The 20,573-nt window shown below is 34.9% G+C and overlaps 1 protein-coding gene across 1 annotated transcript; it reads left to right on the top strand.

The window, feature by feature from the left end:
* Window positions 1–270: 270 nt before the first annotated feature.
* Window positions 271–5,422, top strand: LOC120279070 (chaperone protein ClpB3, mitochondrial-like). The gene is given in 11 exon segments (XM_039285923.1): window positions 271–644; window positions 1,113–1,331; window positions 1,421–1,658; window positions 1,831–2,026; window positions 2,335–2,389; window positions 2,651–2,801; window positions 3,219–3,527; window positions 3,624–3,889; window positions 3,974–4,042; window positions 4,044–4,904; window positions 4,977–5,422. Coding segments are annotated over 11 exon segments (2,916 nt in total). The 5' UTR covers window positions 271–410; the 3' UTR covers window positions 5,295–5,422.
* Window positions 5,423–20,573: the final 15,151 nt, after the last annotated feature.

The following is a 20,573-nucleotide window of genomic DNA, read 5'->3' as shown; positions in this document are numbered from 1 at the left end:
GGGATATTACAACATATATTTCTTTCTAGCCAAAAAGTTCTGACCCTAAATAAAATGTCCAAGTGAGATTATTATTATCTCAAGCAAGTTGAACAAATTGATCTTGTCAAGCCAGTTAAGAGCCAGATACTTCAACAATTTAATTTAATTTAATTTAATTTAAACTAGAATTTAACCTTCCTTTGAATCGCATCCTCTCTCTCTCTCTCTCCTATAATGATCCCGTGGTCACCACTTAACAAGATACTGTTCCACAGGAACAATTTACCAAGCCTAGTCCACCGCCCGAACGTTCTCCAGGCTTCCACTGCCTTCCACATCCTTCGCTTCGGTTCTCCTGCTTTTGCTTCTTCTCCAAAACCCTGGAAAAATTTTTGCCCTAAACCCTCAACTCGCTAAGCTTCGTCTCCATGGCCACCCGATCTGCCGCCGCCAAGCTCGCCAGGTCCGCCCGTGCCGCGGCCCGTGCCCGGGCCGCCTCCTCCCTCGCCGTTTCCGCTCCCCGCATAGCCGGAATCCCTTCCGTCTCGTCTCGCTCATCTAATGACACCATTAGAGCCATTGCTTCCTTTCGAAGTACGCTCCAGAGCCGCTGCTTTCACTCGTCGTTGCCCTCTCAGTCCAGCACTGGCGGCTCGCCCCAGGTCCATTAGCTCTATCATCTGGAAATTATTTAAAATTTTATTTTAGTTTTTAATGTTCAGTGTTGGAAAGTTTCAATCTTGATGCCATTGTGCGAGTTTTTTTTTATTGGGTTTTTGTAATTTATGCTGTGGATTTTTAAATTGTGAATTTTACTTTAGTTTGTCATTTTCTGAGAAGTCTCAAATTTTTTGGCGAATACTTGAAATTCTAGAATATTATGCATTGTTTTTGTTTTCTCCTTCATTGCTGCAATTGTCTATTTTGAAGGATGAGTTGAAACCTGTGTATTTTGGTTCATTGTGATATTCAAACATTTTATTCCGCAAAGATCACAGCAAAAGTTATAATGCTGTGAGAATATTTTGAAAGGACTGAGTTTTAGTGTACTGCAGATAAGTTTAGATTCATTTCTCACCTTCTTGTCATAGAATGGAGATTGTTGCCTAAACTTTTGGTCATTAAACCAGATTAGTGAAGGGGAACTTACACAGATGGCATTAGAAGGAATTATTGGTGCGGTTGAAGCCGCTCGAGTGAACAAGCAACAAGTTGTAGAAACGGAACATTTATTGAAGGCTCTCCTGGAGCAGAAGGATGGTTTGGCAAGACGAATTTTCAGTAGAGCTGGAATTGATAACACGACAGCATTGCAGGCCACTGTTCAATTTATATCCCAGCAACCAAAGGTAAATGCCATGCTCAAGTTGAAATTTGATGTGCGCAACTAATGAATTATGTTCAAATAGACATTTATAGTATCATTATATTGTTCTAGGTGATTGGTGACACAAGTGGACCTATTTTTGGGCAAAATCTTTTGAGTCTCTTGGAAAATGCCAAGAAATACAAAAAAGAGTTTGGAGATGAGTTCTTATCAGTTGAGCACTTTATTCTATCATTCTATTCAGACAAAAGGTTTGGGCAACAATTTTTCAAAAATCTTGGACTTGGAGAAAAAGAGCTGAGAGATGCTATATCAGCAGTCCGTGGAAGCCAGCGTGTCACTGATCAGAGTATGCTATTTTTATTTGTATTATTCTAAGTTTGAGCCTTCATTCCATAAATATCAAGTGTATTCTTGTTCCCACTTTATTTACTTGGCTTAAGTGTTTTAGTGGGTTGATTTCAGATCTATAAGATTGTTTTGGTTGGATTTTGTGGATTACTATGGGATTTGTACTACAGATCCAGAAGGGAAGTACGAAGCATTGGTGAGGTATGGGAATGACCTGACAGAACTTGCCAGGCGAGGTAAGTTAGATCCTGTTATAGGCCGTGATGATGAGATTCGGCGTTGCATTCAGATATTGTGCAGGAGAACCAAAAACAATCCTGTTATAATTGGTGAACCTGGTGTGGGGAAAACTGCCATAGCCGAAGGGTAAGGTTCACAAACTATTTATTTATAGGCCTCTTTTAAATTTTCCTATGGAATCCTTTCATTTCAAGGGAATTTTTTTTGTAGGAAAAAGTGACTGAATACCTTTTGATAAAAGTTTTCTAACAAAATACAGAATTTCCAGGAATGTGCTGATTCCCATGAAATTCTCTGTTTGGCAAACAGGCCCTCATGCTAAAATATTCATAGATAAAAATTTTACTTGCACTACATGTTACATTCCTTTGGGCATTTGTCTTTTATCTGTATGTGGCAATCTAATGGAACTTGTTATTCTTGTCATTTTACAGTTTAGCTCAGCGGATTGTACGAGGGGATGTTCCTGAACCTTTAATGAACAGAAAGGTGCTAAGAAATCTTTTGCTAAATATCCCTGGTTTTATGGATAAATCTTTCTTTTTTCTTGTTGATTCATTTCATTTAGGAATGTCAGATATAGCATATGTTCTTGCACCTCATCATTTCATTCTGTTTTGATGGATAGAGGTTCAAATCGATGAGCTTAATTATGTGAAAGTTCTTCTCAACTGAGAGGGATTTTAATCCCTACATTTTTAGATTTATGTATGTCTACACGCCCTTGATCCTTCTGTTATTCTTTTGCAGCTGATCTCATTGGATATGGGGGCGTTAATTGCTGGTGCTAAATTTCGTGGGGACTTTGAGGAAAGATTGAAAGCTGTTCTGAAAGAAGTTACTGCTTCTAACGGACAGATCATCTTGTTTATTGATGAAATCCACACTGTTGTTGGTGCAGGTTTGTGAATTATTAGAAATGCAAGTTCTGAAGCTATGAATTGTGTATTAGAGGATTGAAGACCGCCCTTCATTCATATGTTGTAATTTGCGCGTTTATAGTTTGTTTTGCTATACTTGTGGAACTTTATTTCATGAAATTACTTATATTCTTGTCTACATGTAGGAATTTATGAATTGCTCTATTTAGACATCATCTTTTATTGGTTGTCTGAAACCTGTGATGGGCACTTGTCTAGTGCCTATGGGTAGGACACTTTTTTTTTTCTTCCTTCCAATGTAATTTAGGTATCTTTTTTACTTTTACTCCTCGAAGTAGACAATGTTGATGTAGACTGCATGAGGTTATTTTGCTTACTGTCATACATTTATGTATATGGTTGATATTTTGCATTAACTTTTTTATAAATTTTTATAGGAGCTTCTAATGGAGCAATGGATGCTGGGAACCTGTTAAAACCAATGCTTGGACGAGGAGAGCTCCGTTGTATTGGGGCGACCACATTGAATGAATACAGAAAATACATTGAAAAGGACTCTGCTTTAGAACGGCGATTTCAGCAAGTCTACTGTGGACAACCTTCTGTTGAGGATACCATATCCATCCTGCGTGGACTGCGTGAGCGATATGAGTTGCATCATGGTGTTAAGATATCGGATAGTGCTCTCGTTGCAGCTGCGGTTCTGTCAGATAGATATATTACTGGCCGATTTTTGCCTGATAAAGGTATATTGATCTCCTTGCATCTTCCCTGGTAACTTATTTAATCTGCATCAGAAATAATGGGTTGAACAATTTGAGTTTTGCTGTTGCTTTGTGTAGCCATTGACCTTGTTGATGAGGCAGCTGCAAAGCTGAAAATGGAGGTAACATCTAAACCCACAGAATTGGATGAAGTAGACAGAGCAATCTTGAAACTAGAGATGGAGAAACTTTCACTGCAAAAGGACACCGACAAAGCATCCAAAGAACGATTGAGCAAGTTGGAGGCTGATCTTGAATTGCTTAAACAAAAGCAGACAGAACTTGCTAAACACTGGGAGCATGAGAAAAACCTTATGAATCAAATTCGATCAATCAAGGAGGAGGTGTGTGTTGTGGGATATTTACTCTTGATAAATTATTCTGCAAAAGAAAAGCCGTAACTTACTGACATTTTGTTTTCTTGGTAGATTGATAGAGTCAACCTGGAGATGGAAGCCGCCGAACGGGAGTATAACCTGAACCGTGCCGCAGAACTGAAAGTATGGGACACTGATTTCTCTTCAGAGACAGCTTGAAGAGGCTGAGAGGAAGCTTGCCGAGTTCCAACAGTCTGGAAATTCGATGCTAAGGGAAGAAGTTACTGATTTTGATATTGCTGAAGTTGTTAGCAAGTGGACTGGTATCCCAGTCTCAAACCTTCAGCAGTCAGAGAGGGAGAAGCTGGTTTCCTTAGAAGATGTCCTCCACAAGAGAGTTGTGGGCCAGGATATGGCAGTCACATCAGTGTCCGATGCTATTCGCCGCTCTAGAGCAGGACTCTCAGACCCTAACCGGCCAATAGCAAGCTTCATGTTCATGGGTCCAACTGGTGTTGGTAAAACAGAATTGGCCAAAGCTCTTGCATCTTACCTATTCAACACTGAAAATGCACTTGTTAGGATTGACATGAGTGAGTACATGGAGAAGCATGCGGTTTCCCGGTTAATTGGAGCACCACCTGGTTATATTGGGTATGAGGAAGGTGGTCAGCTGACTGAAGTTGTTAGGCGGAGACCTTACTCTGTTGTTCTCTTCGATGAAATCGAGAAGGCGCACCATGATGTCTTTAACATTCTCTTGCAGCTCCTCGATGATGGAAGAATCACTGATGCACAGGGAAGAACAGTTAGCTTTACAAACTGTGTCATCATTATGACATCAAACATTGGGTCACACCTCATTCTTGATACTCTTAAGAACACTCAGGATGCGAAGGAGGTAGTGTATGACCTAATGAAAAAGCAAGTTGTGGATCTGGCTCGGCAAACTTTCCGCCCGGAGTTTATGAACCGAATAGATGAGTACATTGTTTTCCAGCCTCTTGACTCTGAGCAAATCAAGCGCATTGTTCAAATTCAGGTAATTTCATTTCTTTATTTGGCTATATATTTGCACTATCGTCTTCTAACATAAATCGGTTTACCGCTGTAGCTGAACCTGGTGAGGGACCGGCTAAAACAGAAGAAGATTGATCTGCACTTTACACAAGAAGCAATTGAGTTGCTGGAAACATTAGGTTTTGACCCGAACTTTGGAGCAAGGCCTGTGAAAAGGGTGATACAACAGATGGTGGAGAACGAACTAGCAGTCGGACTTCTGAGAGGAGATTTCAAGGAAGAGGATGCAGTCATCCTTGAAGTCGTCAGTATATCATCACTAAACAAAAGTCTCCCTCCAAAGAAGAAGCTAGCTCTCCGGAAACTGGAAAATGCTTCCTCAGGTGAAGAGTTCTTGGTTGCCAATGACTAAACAAACCAAATGTGAGTTGTTTCTTTTGTTTCATTGAATAGAGATATTCATAGAATAAGCATTCTGACCAACACTGTTTCACAAAAAAGAATGGAAATGGCATGAGTATATATATTATATGTTATTATATTCCTAAATTTATGATTCTTTAACAATTGATTTTAAGAAAATGAATGTGATCAAGTTCTAGAGTCATTCAATGTTTATGACAGAAGAATTACAAATTACTTCACTGTATTTATTTAACACTGAGAAAATAGAGGAATTCATTTCTTTGGATGTATAGAGGAAATAATTTGTATACATATTATTTTTAGTGAGAGATATTGGGGAAAATCAGATATATTGAAGAAAATGAGAAATGGTTAGTTTGTTAAATAGCTTTAGTATTGTTATTTTGGATATATAGCCATTTAAGGGGCCTCATAAAAAGATCTACTAAATTTATTGATTTGTTCCAAAGAGTCAAAACAGTTGGTAATTAGTGAAATCTCTTATAGGCTCAACGAACAGGGGCCATTATTGAATAATGGTAATAATATCAACAAAAGAAACGTTACCCTATTGCTTCCACATATGCTAAGTTCTCAAAAAGTAAAACAAATATTGCATAAAATATTTGATTTAATGCGGGTATTTTAGGCAATGTTATACATAGGATTATTCCTCTTTGTATTATAAGATTAATGAAAAATAATAAAATAATCTATTTTAAAATAAACTTTGGATAACTATTCTGAGAATAAATAATTTTTTCTTCAAATTTATAGTTTTGTATTTAAATTAAAAAAGGGTTCCAATTAAAATAATATTATTACACTGCTACACATACTATAATCAAGGGTTTAATTTAATATGGCATTACAAATTTTGAATAAATTATTTGAATAAAACAAATTTGCAAGTAAATTATAAGAATAAATAAATAAAATATCAAGATTTAATATCTGTATATTTCAAATCACAATATCAAGTAAAATCATATATAATTGTAATTATTTTATTTTAAATAACAACAAAGTTATTTGGTTTTTGTAAGTGAAAATCATGTATTCTGTTATTTATTATTTGATTCTATGTAAATAGATGGATTCCATTATATATTAATTTTTATTTATTTTTTTAATTCAACCAAAAATATTAATGCATATCCGAGTTTTATTAATATATAATATTTCTCATACTCGTTATAATTTGAAAACAAATAAAGAATAATAAGCATTTATTTAAGTCATATTTGTCATTTTAGGCATGTGGTTAAAATGAACACTCATTTAACATGTATGATAATTCATAACTTAATTTAAAATCACTTAACTATGTTTTCAATTTAAGGTTGAGGAAAGATGAAGAAAAACTAATTTTTATTAATACATTGAAAACGATGGAATCAATGAGATATTGGAGAAAATTTGAAGGCTTTTTATAAAAAATAATTATTCTAAAAATATAAATTTCAAAATATAATCATTTATGGACTGAATATTTAATTTGTCTACATAAAAAATGCAAAGCAGAATGAGAAAATAAATAAAAATATTATTATTTAATTACATAAATTATAAAAATAAATTTGATGATGAGACACACTGCTCTACAAAATTACAAATATTAAAAAATTATTAAAAAAAAATATTTATGAAAAAGAGCCATTATAAATATATGTAATTTCTTATATGAATTATAAATATTATCCAAATATTGTCTATATTTTATGTGTATCAATAATGAAATGCATCATTGAATAATTCATATAAGAAAAACAAACTAAATAAAAAATAAAATTTTAATTTAATTATATCCCAAACTCTATTAGAAATCACTCACCTTCTAACTATGCTATTATAGGATTCCTATTATTAGGCACATGCATTATTTTTTAATAAAAACATAATAAATTTTAACATTAATTTCAATATAATTAATATGAAATTTAGAGATACATCACATTAAAAAAAGAGAGTTGAAAAAAATGGTCTCTATTGCTAATTAACAAACTATAAAAATAACTTTGACAACTTTTTTTTTTGTTAAATATATTATCTTCTATGTGGCTTCATTATGTATAGCAATAAATACATATTATTTTTTCAACAGTGTTTCACAAATGAATGGAAATACGTGAATTATATATATATATATACACTGTTATTATATTCCTAAATTTATTTATTAATTTTCCTTCTATTCATTCTAACACTCATTCTTCTACAATTGCTTTTATGAAAATGAATGTTGTTAAGTTCTAGAGTCATTCAACGTTTATGAAAATGAGAAAATAGAGGAGGAATTCAATTATTTGGATGCATTGAGGAAATAATTTGTATACATGTTATTAGTGAGATATTGGGGAAAATCAGATATATTCAAGAAAATGAGAAATGATTGGTTTGTTAAAAAGTTTGATACAAGACTTGTAATAAGATCTATTATATCTGAGTTATTCGAAAGTGTTCAAATGACCAGTTATAATACAATCTGCTATTCACTCAATAAATAAGGAAAGTATAGTAATATTATGTCTGACATAATATTATTGAATACCGTAATAATATTAACAAAAGAACCTTCTCCCTTGTTTCAGTGTTTTTGGATAAGCTAAGTTTTATAAATAAATAATTGATTTTATAAAAGATGTGATCAATAAATAAAAAACTACATATATTTCACAAAAACAAATATAACTTAATACATGTATTCTCGGAAAAATAATATAATACCATTATCTTAAAATAAACTTGGGGAGAATAAATAACTTTTTTAAAATTTATAGTTAAATAAAAACAGGTTCCAATTAAATTAATATTATAACGCCAATTTTGATTTTTTTTGTTTTATGTATTTAAAATATTATTACGCAATTCCACATGTTATAAATTAAGGGTTCAATTTAATATGACATTACAAATTTTGAATAAAAACCAGCAAATAAATAAGAATAAATAAATAAAATATTAATATTTAAGAGCTGTATATTTCAAATCACAATACAAGTGTAATAATATATAATTGCAATTGTTTTATTTTAAATGAAAACAAAGTTATTTGGTTTTGTAAGTGAAAATCATATATTATGTTATTTATTATTTGATTCTACATAAATTGATGGATTCCATCATAATGCAGTGAATGGTAACTTACTTCCTTGTATATTAATTTTTATTTAGATTTTTTAATTCAATAAAAAATATTAATACATATATGTAATGTTTCTTGTGCTCGTTATAATTTGCAAACAAATTAAGAATAATAAGCATTTATTTCATTCATATTTGTCATTTTAGGCATGTGGTTAAGACGAACACTCATTAATTTAACATGTATGATAATTCATAACTTAATTTTAAAATCACTTAACTATGTTTTCAATTTAAGGTTGAGGAAAGATAAAGAAAATTTTCATTTCTGTGCATGTATGAAATAACTATTTTTTTTAATACATTGAAAATGATAAAATTAATGAGATATTGGAGCAAATTTGAAGGTTTTGTAAGAGAAAAATATTTGTCGATAAAAACTTAAAAGATAAAAATTATTTTAAAAATATAAATTTCAAAATATGATCATTTAATGACTAAAGATTTAATTTGTCAACATAAAAATGCAACAACCATATGAGAAAATAAATAAAAATGTTATAATTTAATTACATAAATTATAAAAACAAATTTGATGATCATACACACTTCTTTACAATTATTAAAAATGATTATAAGTATATATTTTTATGAAAAAAGAGCAATTAAAAATATATGTAATTTCTTACATAAATCATAAATGTTATCAAAATGTTGTATATATTTTATGTGGATCAATAATGAAATGCATCATTGTATAATTCATGTAAGAAAAAAAAAACTAAATTAAAAATAAAAAATTTAATTTTAATTATATCCTAAACTCTATTAGAAATCACTCACCTTCTATATATGCTAATGTAGAATTCTTAATATTAGGCACATGTATTATTTTTTAATAAAAAATTAAAACTTTTAACATTAATTTCAGTATAATTAATATGAAATTTAGATATACACTACTTAAAAAAAAAGAGTTGAAAAAATATGGTTTCCTTAGCTAATTAACAAAATATAAAAATAATTTTGACAAAAAAAAAATGTTAAATATATTAGCTTCTATATGGCTTTATTTTGTATAACGATCAATACATATCATTTTGTAAATAATTATTAAACATTAGTAAGTTCAATAACCCAAATTAGAAATCACTCACCTTTTAAATGCATATTCTCATGCGTAGTGATAAAAAAGAATAGAGAAAATTATAAATAAATCAATTTTAAAATTTAGATTCTAAACATGATGTTTGATAAAATTATGCTTTTTTCAAAAAGTCAAAAAAACTATTTAAGAATATAAAGAGATTAAACAAATTAATTTTTGACTTAAAAAAATCTATAAAACAGGAATATGACAAGTAGTAGCAAACTTTGAGCCCATATATACCCAAAGAATATTATGACCATAAATAGTGGGGAAACTAAAGACCTAGATGCTATTAGGAATAATATGAGATATTATTAAAGTTAAATAATGAACATACTTATATACTAAATATTGAAAAGAAAGCATATCAAAAAGTGGAAACAAAATACAAACTATATTAAACATGTATTTACAACAAAGTTTGGGTTAAAAGAGCATTTAAGACATTGTGTTACAAAGCTAGCTAGTTAGGAATGGAATAATTATATTAAAAAATTTTATTCAATTAGAAAGGTGAAGGATATGGAACCCTCTGAATTATAATATATATATATAAGAAAAATCAAAAGGAAATCAAGTAAAGATGAATGAAAAATGGGCCATGATCTATATGTATCTTTTCATTATTTTTCTCTCTTATCAAATGAATCATGGGATTTATAGAAATCAAGCATAAATTAAGATACCTTAGTTTTAATAAGAAAGTTGAATTTGAAGATATAGGATCATGTTTTTATTAATAAAATAAAAAAAATCATGCATTATATGGAATATTTAAAAAATATATATATGAATAAATTTTTAGTGGAAATTGCCAAAAAAACCCTTTAAGTTTGTAAAATTGCCAAAAACACCCCGTTAGTTTTGCAATCCCCAAAAACCCTCCTTTTAAAGTCTATGTTTTTCAAACCCCAAACCCCTCAGAACGGATGTGAACGGAGTGAGTTTCAAATTTTTGGACGAAAATGCCCTTGCATGGGGAGTCGTGGGTCAAACCCATCTCGCGATTTGAGAGGAAGTGGGGTTTTCCGTGAGGGTAACCCCGAGAGACGAATTTATTGGAGCCGCTTTTAATTGCTTTTTTCTCAACTCACGCCTTCGCCTTTTCCATTTCGTCGCTCTCGAGTTGTCTCACTGCCAAGCCTCCGTGAATTGGCATTTCATCGCCTTTTCCCTTTCCACCCAGATCTCAGGGAGAAGTCCCCCGCAACTAGTTGGCATTTCATCGCTTTTGCAATCTAAGGTATCGAGTATGGTTTTTATGTTAACTGCTCTACATAAAGAAAGATTTTTTTCGGTTTTTGTTTTTGTGCTCCCTGCTTTTTGTTGGAAGATATCAAGTCTCGCAGGGGATTTCTACTGGGTTTTGTTAGTCTCGCAGGAGATTTCTGGCTAGGGTTTTGTTTTTGTTTTTGCATTTTCAGATGTATACACTATCGAAAATAGTTTTTTTCGATTGTTATGATTTGTGTAATATTTATAATGTACATTTCCGCTTCGCTCGATATGGTTGCAGCTTTTACAAAACGAGGTCGACGCTTAAGAAATGAGATGTTACGCTTTAACATTTGTTGTCTCTGCTTAAGTATTCTCGCCTCGCTTAACAAAATGGGTCTCTGCTTAACATTTTATATCTCCGCTTAATAACCGAGAGTTTACCGCTTAAAACCTTATATTTCCGCTTAAACTTTTGTCAATACATCGCAGCTTGTGATTACGGGCGGTCAACCTAGTTAACGGGCGCTGCTATTCGACACCCGGCCAGTGGAGACCTTAGTCGAATCGAAAGTTAACACGACTCGACTAATCGGGAGATTATTCAAGGACACCGCTATGCGCTGCTCATCGAGCTCGGAAGCCATATACCAAGAGAGGGCCCTTCTGATTCTCTTTTGCAAAGCGTACGATGGTCGCACCAATAAATTCGTGGATCGGGAAAGCCCTCACCGAAGTTTCTGCACCTCAAGACGTGGCCCTCGCTTTCGGGTCTCGGCTATGACGGCGACGCAGTCGGGTCTTCGTAAGAAGAAAACCAGTCGCCGTCAAGGGCTCAGATCTCATCAAAGACCCACGAGAGACACGAGATTCCATCAAGAGCACTCGCGCAACTTGTTCGACTGAGGGGAGTAAGAAGATAATTTTGTCAAACTCCCGATGCTGCACTTCACGGGACAGCCCTCTTCCCAAATACATCACGCTCGGCTCCGAATCGGATCGCTGATTACGCCGATGATCTACCGACCCACGGGCGACACGCACGGGCGCAGCGACGCATAGCGGCTTTGCATGGAGGATATTCCACAAGCTGCCGCCCGAGCGCAAGATAGATCGCTACGGAAGAAGCACTCAACACGTGGTACATTAAGGGTCGCTTGCTCGCGCTTAACGCCCTGGTTTTTACGAAATGACCGAACGGGAAGAAAGTCCGCTTTCAAGAAGATCCCAAGGATGCTCGCTACAGTGAAAGTACTTTCACCTAAGCAAGCGACGGTGAGAAACGAGCTTGTCATCGCTCGATGGAAAAGAGGTAATAAATCATGGACAATGTCTCAACATAAGTCTTTAATGTTTAAACATTTTATTTAGCGCTTTAACTTTAGTATTTACCGCTTAACTATTATTCATAACCGCTTAAATATTTTTGTTCTCCGCTTAATTATATTCTATAACGCTTTAAATATATAGTTTTTATAGTTTAAAATGAAATCGATCTCACTGAAATTGTTTGGTTTACATATGTTAGTTTCGAGATGTTCCTACGACGTCAAGAAGAAATATTTGTTGGCGCCAACCGACTCGATGGATGCCATCGCTCCCGAACCACTTGCTCAAGGCAGGACGAGAGGGCACTCTATCGCGGCGCTACCGGACGCCGCTCTCCTACTTCCACCCCCACCACGCCAAGACGCATTCCTCGACGCGAGAAGCCCTCCCCTACCCCTAGATCGCAAATAACCCCTACCACGACAACGATAGTCCCCCGACTACGGCAGCCTCTCCGACTCGACAGATTTCACCGCTGACATTGGGCGAAGATGTCACCGAGAACTCTTAGCGCAGTATGCCGATATTGACGACCGAAGTTTCGGCATTGCCGCCGTCGCGAGGCGTACTGAAGGACGTTTCACAAATCACCGCGCCATCCCTCGAAAAGAACTCGAAGCACCCGGACGTAACGAGGCGTCGGAATTCGACGACGACGACATCATCTGGAAGGTCATTCCAAGGCGCCACATTCAAGAGACTTGCGAAAAGAGGAGAATAATATCGCCTGGCTCCACCGCCTACCGACGATGAAACAATAGCAACACCATCAGCGGTCGATGTCAGTATCGAGTCCGTCACTGATGATACATGGCCACGACGCAGGAGGACATCAGATGATGCGGCGTTGCCGCTGGCTGAGAAGGTCGCCGACTCTCTCTCGATGAAATCGCTCGACCCGTGGAACCGGGCCGCAGATTGCGTGATCAAAGATGGACACAATCCTCAAGGTCAAGAACAAGTTAAGGGTGTGTCTCCCAACGATGTCGCTATCATGGCCACTGCTGAGAAGATCGTCGAATCCGCTGTCGCGTGCCGCGGGCCGACAAGAGTCACAGCCCAAGCAGTGACACAATCCCACCACAACAAGAACCATGTAAGGAAGTGTCTCGTGGTTGATGCTCGCCGCTGCCCTCAAGATCGGCCGTACACAATCCCACAACAAGAACAACAATGTAAGTGATGTGTTCAGCAGCTGATGCTCGCTCGCCATCGTCCCCCGCGATCGAAGGAAGATGCTCGATGAAGACCCCGACCGAAAGCAACGAGAGAGATGATCAAGGCCAATCAAAAATCGACTGTATCGTCTCTGAAAAGCTTTTTATTCAAGAAGAAGAAAATGGGTTGGCCCTCGAGTCGTCTTTTAACAAATACGAAACGGTGGAGTCGATGAGGATCTTCCTCAACCGCCTATGGATCGGGTAAGTGTAACGCTTTTTATGATATTGTTTAAAGGGTTTTTATAGTGTTTAACTATTACCTAATAGTGTTTAATACCATTATGTTATCATTTAAGTTTTCGCTCTACCGCTTTAATTATATATAATATCATGTAACAATTGATAATATCATTTAAATATTTACAATATGGTCTTCTAATATCCTCATATCGCTAATCCTCAAAGACCGCTGCCAGGTGGAAGAACGACGTCGCAAGACCACACGCCGATAAAAGTTATACACGCCGCTGAGGGAAGCGAGACGGTCACTCGATGATGCGATGGACGCCGTATGCATAATACAAAAGTCGCCGAGCAAAAGAGCCATATCTCTTACAAGAAGCCGCCCATCATCGATCACTTACTACTGCTGATGTCAAAGCAGTGACGACGACATGACACAATTATGGCTATGATCGGGGATGCCGCAGGCGAACCCGCATGAAGTTCAAATTGTCATCCTCCCGATAATCATGAATGGCCACTTCCATGTCGCCGTCTCCCGACAATGATAAACAAGAATACAGTATTATTCTTCATGTCCGGGTACGATAAGGACGCTGCTGACATGGTAAGTTCTTTAATTACGTCCGATTAATATCCGCTTTGGTATTTAAATCCCAGTATTCTAATCTCGACTTGCATATCTCGGCATGGAATCTATTCGACCTTTCGGGTCGATCATGGAGTTAGGCGAGTCGGCCACGAAAGTACCCGCCATGCAGACTGCTACGTAAAACCCCACGCCTAAAAACAAGGAAGCGCCGATCGCGCACTCGCCCACGCTACGCGGTTTATCGAGCACCACCGTGGGGTGAGAAGTTACGGCCACTGCAGCATGCACGCTCCTTACCCTCGAGTACACGTATGTTACCCGTGATACTTAAGGAGGGAGAGGCACTGGCCCACGACAAAGTGGTCATCACAAGCGGTTAAATTGCTTTTTGAATAACATGTCTTGTATATCTGACCGTCAATTTTGTTTTCAAATGTAACTGACAAATTCAATTCATTGTTTTCGTGTTCAAGAACATGACTTGTATATCTTAATGTAAATTTTTGTTTGTTTTGAATCAGAAGCGGGTTAAATTCCATTCGGTTTTATTTCATTGTTTAATTTACGTTGTAATTGTGTACATTTCACTTTCATTGTTTAAATATAGTATATATCGCTTTAAACATCAGTTTTTAAATATTTCAAATTACGGTGTACCCGCTTAAAAATAACACTTTCTCCTGCTTAAATAAATGCACTTATTGTTTAACTAAATATGGAAAGTTGCCCATCAATACACAATTCAATTCATTGTTTTTGTTTTTCAAGAACATGACTTGTATATCTCAATGTAAAATTTTGTTTGTTTTCAATTGTAGGTGTTAAATTACGAGTGTATCCGCTAAAAATAACAATGTCTCCGTAAATACTATTCAATTCGTAGAATACACAATGTTTCCCGTCATCGCTCGGTTTATTAACAATGCCTAGTCGGCGACAGCTTTCATTGTAAGATCGCTCGATCATGACCGGATCCTCGGCAGTAATGGTCGAATGTAACTCTCATGACATCAAACGCTCACGACTCGATCCTCTTTCGCCTCAGGGCCGCCCAGTGCCGCCTTTCTAGTCACAAAGCGGTCGCAAACGAAGCCTCACGATTTCCGTCGAAGGCCTCGCTATCGCTGGGTATGGGGAATATAGCTTCCTTGTACGCCGCTTTGTAATTGTCGACGGTGAAGTACCCGCTAATAAATCGATGTACGCTGGTGTCCGCTCGCATTATTGCTGCACAGAGCATGTTTGCAAGGGATACCATAAACTTGCTCACCTTCGACATGAACAAGTTCTCGATGGCGAGATCCACGATAGTTGCTGCATTGGTCGATCACTCGAACGATCATCGACAACGACATCAACACGAAGATTTCGGCCGTCCCTCAACAATGATCTCTAACTTCAATGTATGTCTGGGCATAAGTAGGTCTCCCATTTGGTCGCTGCTCACGCAGGTTACATAACATGCGCATCAACTTGAACCCCGCAAATAAGGTTAAACAAAAGACAGATGATGGTTAAATAATTCGTCAACATGTTTAAACATTATTGTAATTAAATAAACGAAATGATTAATATTTAAAGTCGGAAAAAGTGTAATTAAACAAAGATTGAGAATGTTTAAAGGGTAATACTAAATGTTAAGTGGACGTGACACATTTGAAGATGGAGTGGACGTGACACATCCGCTGGAAGTCAACATCGCTTTCTATTGGGCAAAACCGCTTTTATATCCATCCGGTGTGATGAACTTAACCCTCGACAAGAGAAAACTTCGAGACCCCATCGCTCACATATCTCAGCCTAACACCAATTCCCCAAGAAGTCTCGAGCCGTGAACATTAGCACTCTTCCTCCCCGTCGAATCTAGCAATACCACAAAACTCTCCATAATATATCGGTCGAAAACCAAATCGTACAAACCAAAATGAAACGAAGAACAAAACGAAGACGACGAAGAAGAAGTAGAAGATGTAAAAGAACAAACATAGCAATGTGAAATCGCAAAAACAAAAAGTCACGCATTGTATGCGATAGAGGTTAGACTAGACGTGATGTGATTGGGCGGTATTTTTGCCTCCATCCCAAGGGCAAAAAAGGGAAATATATGTCATTGTCGCTGAGGAAGACATGTTGTCACTCGTTCGAATGAAAGTTCTCAACTCAACATGAGTCTCTCGTAAACGTCAAGCTTTTTTATGTTTAAACAGATACATATAGTGTTTAACATAACGGTTAACTGTTTAACTAAAGTCTATATCATGTAAATAATATGTTATTGTTTAAATTGAATGCTTTTCATCGACATCGCGTTGCTAGATGGGTACCTCCCCGGTCATCAGTTTCAACATATTTACGTATTTTTCTTAAAACACTCGCTGTCATTGTTTAAAGAGTAACTGAGTATTGTTTAACTTTTTCTATTGTTTACAATGACGTTTTTTTGTTTCCCACATTGTTTTTTACTAGGTCTCGCTTAAATTTGTAGTTCACAAATCAAATCGATTGTTTCGTTTTTATAAAATTTATAAAAGATTTACAACATTTTACAACATTTACAAAGATTTACAACATTTACAACATTTACAACGTCCGCTCGGACTGGACACTCACGACTCGACCCTCAGTATAACTGAAAACAAGTGTCTGTACATTCGAATGCTCACAGCGGTTGCATAACAAGCGCATCAACTTGAACCTCGCAAAAGCGCACAACATTAAAAAGGTTAAACAACACACATTCATGAAAACGACTATTAATCAATGTGTCATGGTAGGACTTAAACGACGATCCTGATAGTTAAACACAGAACGTAACAGCTTGTGACAATCGACGTCATTTTTCTTAAACGCTAACGTAAAAGTCTCAAGTGGTAAATGTCAACCCTCAGTCTTAAAGGATGTTTCACGATCTCCCTCCTCTAGAGAATCCTCCGCAATCACGCAATACGTGAAAACTTTCTTTTCTTACCCAAGTCGAAATGCTTTCTCTTAATTGCTTTTCCCGTCATCCATCACTGAGAATCCTCCTGCATTCGAGCAATTATGAGAGGATTTTCGACTCAAAGGAAAAAGATAGTTTAACTAGTTCGAGTGATTACGGCTAATTGATTCTCAAGATAAGGAAGAAGGCTCACGAAACATCCTTTCTCGGGATAGAGTGGTTGTCCATGGGAAGAGGAGGAAGAGGAGGAGGAGGAGGAGGAGGATGATGAGGACGACGAGGAGTGGTTGTCCATGGGGAGGGTTCTTCCTGGTTATTTATGGTGTGAAGTCCATGAGCGAGCTAACTCTTCGTATCCGAGAAAAAAAGTTAAACGCACAGGGTGCCGACATCGATCGATGAGAACGAACGTGTGTTCGGAAATTTATGATACGTCAGCATAAGAATTAATGCCGCCATTAATTCTTACGCACGGGATACCATAACCTTGCCACCGCCACGTGCCACATGCCAACAATTCGGATCAAACGAAAAAAATCACCGCTTTTACTGCAGAGACTTTTGAGAATTTACACGCTTTATGAATAGTTATACATGTAAAGATAATGTTAAACCCGAGATGGGAAGTATTAAACGGATATGACAATTATTAAACATATTAGTAAAAATATTTAAACGGATAATAGCAAATAGTTAAACATTATTTAAAAAATATACAAATAGATAACCATAAACGAGAAGAACTTTTACAACGAAATGAACTCGTCGTGAATCATCGCTCTTCTCGTCCGTAATACAACTTTACAACCATAAACGAGAAGACGACAATGGCACATGCTCGCCTCGACAATAAAATCGACTCATGACTCATTTGAAGATGAAGTGCACTTAACTAATCCGATGGAAATCAATTTCATTTTCTGCTCGAGAAACCGATTTATATATTTTGGGTATGATAATGAGGAGAAACAACAAGATGTAATGCAACTCCTTGGCATTGTCTATCGAAAACTAAGCAGAAAAGCCCTTCAGGTTGAACATGATGTGATTTGGCGCTTTCCTTTCCCACCATTTTTCAGGGCCAAAAATGGGATTTCACAACATGGACCCATTTGAAGTGAACGTAGGGGTGTAAAGGGAAGTTAAACACTAGCGAAGGGGCGTCAGGTGGTGTGTAAAAGTAGGAGGGGGTTTTTGGGAAGTTTTGAAAATTACGAGGGATGAACAGTAATTTTTCCCTAAATTTTAATCATTAATTTTTTTTAGTTATTTTAATGTGACAAACCAAGCTAACTGATGAGAACTTAATATCTTTAATTTACCTGTGCCTTCATTTTCATAAAATTATGTTCATTAATAAAAACATAGACATCTTATGTAGAGAATCCAATGGTAATAGATCAAATCTTGATTTTAAACTAATAATTATTATTTTTTAAACCATTATTGGGAGTTAAATCCATAGTTTAATTTGAAGTTAAAGATAAGATAGGGGGGACGGAGACCTATTAAAATAAGCTAATTTTAATAGGTATTTTTTTAATTAAAAATCAGTTATTTAAGTGACTTAAAACTCCGCCACGCAGCAACAATAATAATTTATTAAAATAATAATTTAAAAAATTAAGCTAATAAAAGAAACCCCCAAAAATGCAGTAATTGTCACATCACATCACATCATGGGGCCCAACAATTAGGTCAAGCAATAGTAAACAAAGAAGACAGTGCCACGTCATCATATCTGACACGTGGCCAGGTCCCACTGCTCGAGAAGCCTTTTTTTTTAGCTAAACGAGAAGCCCTCACTTTGCACACAGGATCAATAACTGAAACTCTGATTGGTTGCATGCCAGGACAAAGAGATAAGTGCGTCAAAGTTCAAGATTAGGTTTAGGGTTAGGGTTTCATTACTAGTTTCATCTCGTTCCCTCCCACCCACCCAATCATTTGATCCATACTTGAGTTGACAATTAAAGCTTGCATTAGTCACGTTTGGTTTATGTAACGTGACATGAAAACATAGAAATTATTTTATTTAATAAATATAGATAAATTATGTGTTCATACAGACACGAGGAATTGAGCTCTACAAGACTATACCATAAAAATTATTTTAATAAGTATGTTATGTATTAAATTATTTGATTCGTATTAGTATATTAATGAATACTTAGGTTGAGTTGTTTAATTTGTTGGAATGGGAATATATGATATGATTAATATTTGAATTATGTAAATACCCTTATATATAAATTTTGAATAATATTAAACTAAATAACTTGGCATAAGATATGCCAATATACAAAGCTTTTTAAATTAAAAATAAATAAATATTATGCATCTTTACAAATAATAAAATAAACAAATTAATTACCACTTCATGTATTTTAGTGAAGCATAAATAATTATGCAAGCAACGGCCTTTTTTATAATTTTTAAAAAGATATTGTAGTCAATTTTAATATGACAAAAATATATTAGCTATTTTAATAACAAAAACAATATCCTGTGTAATTTGTGAAATGCGGGCATTTTGGGAATATGAGTAAAGAAAATTTAATTGTTTTAAGGTCATTTTCAACCCAAAACTCTATATTTGAAGCTTCATTATACAAAAATACAGCTTCTACAATGAAAGTATTTTTAACCATCAACTCTATTTTTAACTCTAAAACATAATATTCTAAAAATATGCTTCCCATTTCACAATTTATATATTCCTACCAAATTTAATCAACTTTAATTCTTTTTCAGTTTTAACCATTAATTTAAATATTATATTATTTAAAATATAGATTTTATTTTTTTACATTTATTACAAATATTTATTAAAAATAAAATAAAAATACTTGTGTGTTTGAATAAAAAAATAAAAACCCCAACTATTAGAAAAAACAAACATTAATTAATTAATTAAACATAACATTAGTTGTATTTTGGGTGTTGTGGTTTTTTTGTTGCTCATTTAATTGATATTATGCAATATTAAACTAATAACTATTTTCTATGTTTTTATTTTATTGTTCACATAATTTGTTCTAATTTTAATGAATTTATATTTATTGTATTATTTTCTTCAATTTTTTTAATTTCTTACTAATTAAAAAAAATATAAACTTAAATTATAAGTTATTAATTTGATTAAAACTATGAAATTAAAAGTATAAGTTTTATAATGATATATATTTATGTGGCTAAAAATAGACCAAAATCATAAATTAATGACGCAAAATCCATTAAACAACTATTAAACCGATTAAAAAAGCACAAAAAACAAAAAAATTTATTCGTGCTATAGTGACACACAATTATTTGTGCGTTACTCTAGCAAAAATGAATTTGGCACAGGATTTGACACTCGGTTGGAGCGTGTTCTGTGCCAAATCTATTGTTTTTCTTCAAATTTGGCATCCCGTTGGAGATGCCAAAATAATTAAGCCATTTGAGAAGATAAAGGTACTTTTATCATTTTAAGATGATAAATACACTTGGATCATTTTCGAAGATAATGACATTTTGGTTATTACAAGACATGCAATAGGGTATTTCCATCATTTGAGTATGAAGCCAAA

Source organism: Dioscorea cayenensis, chromosome 16 (genome assembly GCF_009730915.1).
Source record: "Dioscorea cayenensis subsp. rotundata cultivar TDr96_F1 chromosome 16, TDr96_F1_v2_PseudoChromosome.rev07_lg8_w22 25.fasta, whole genome shotgun sequence".
Classification (NCBI taxonomy): domain Eukaryota; kingdom Viridiplantae; phylum Streptophyta; class Magnoliopsida; order Dioscoreales; family Dioscoreaceae; genus Dioscorea; species Dioscorea cayenensis.
This window is presented reverse-complemented; position numbering and strand designations above follow the sequence as displayed.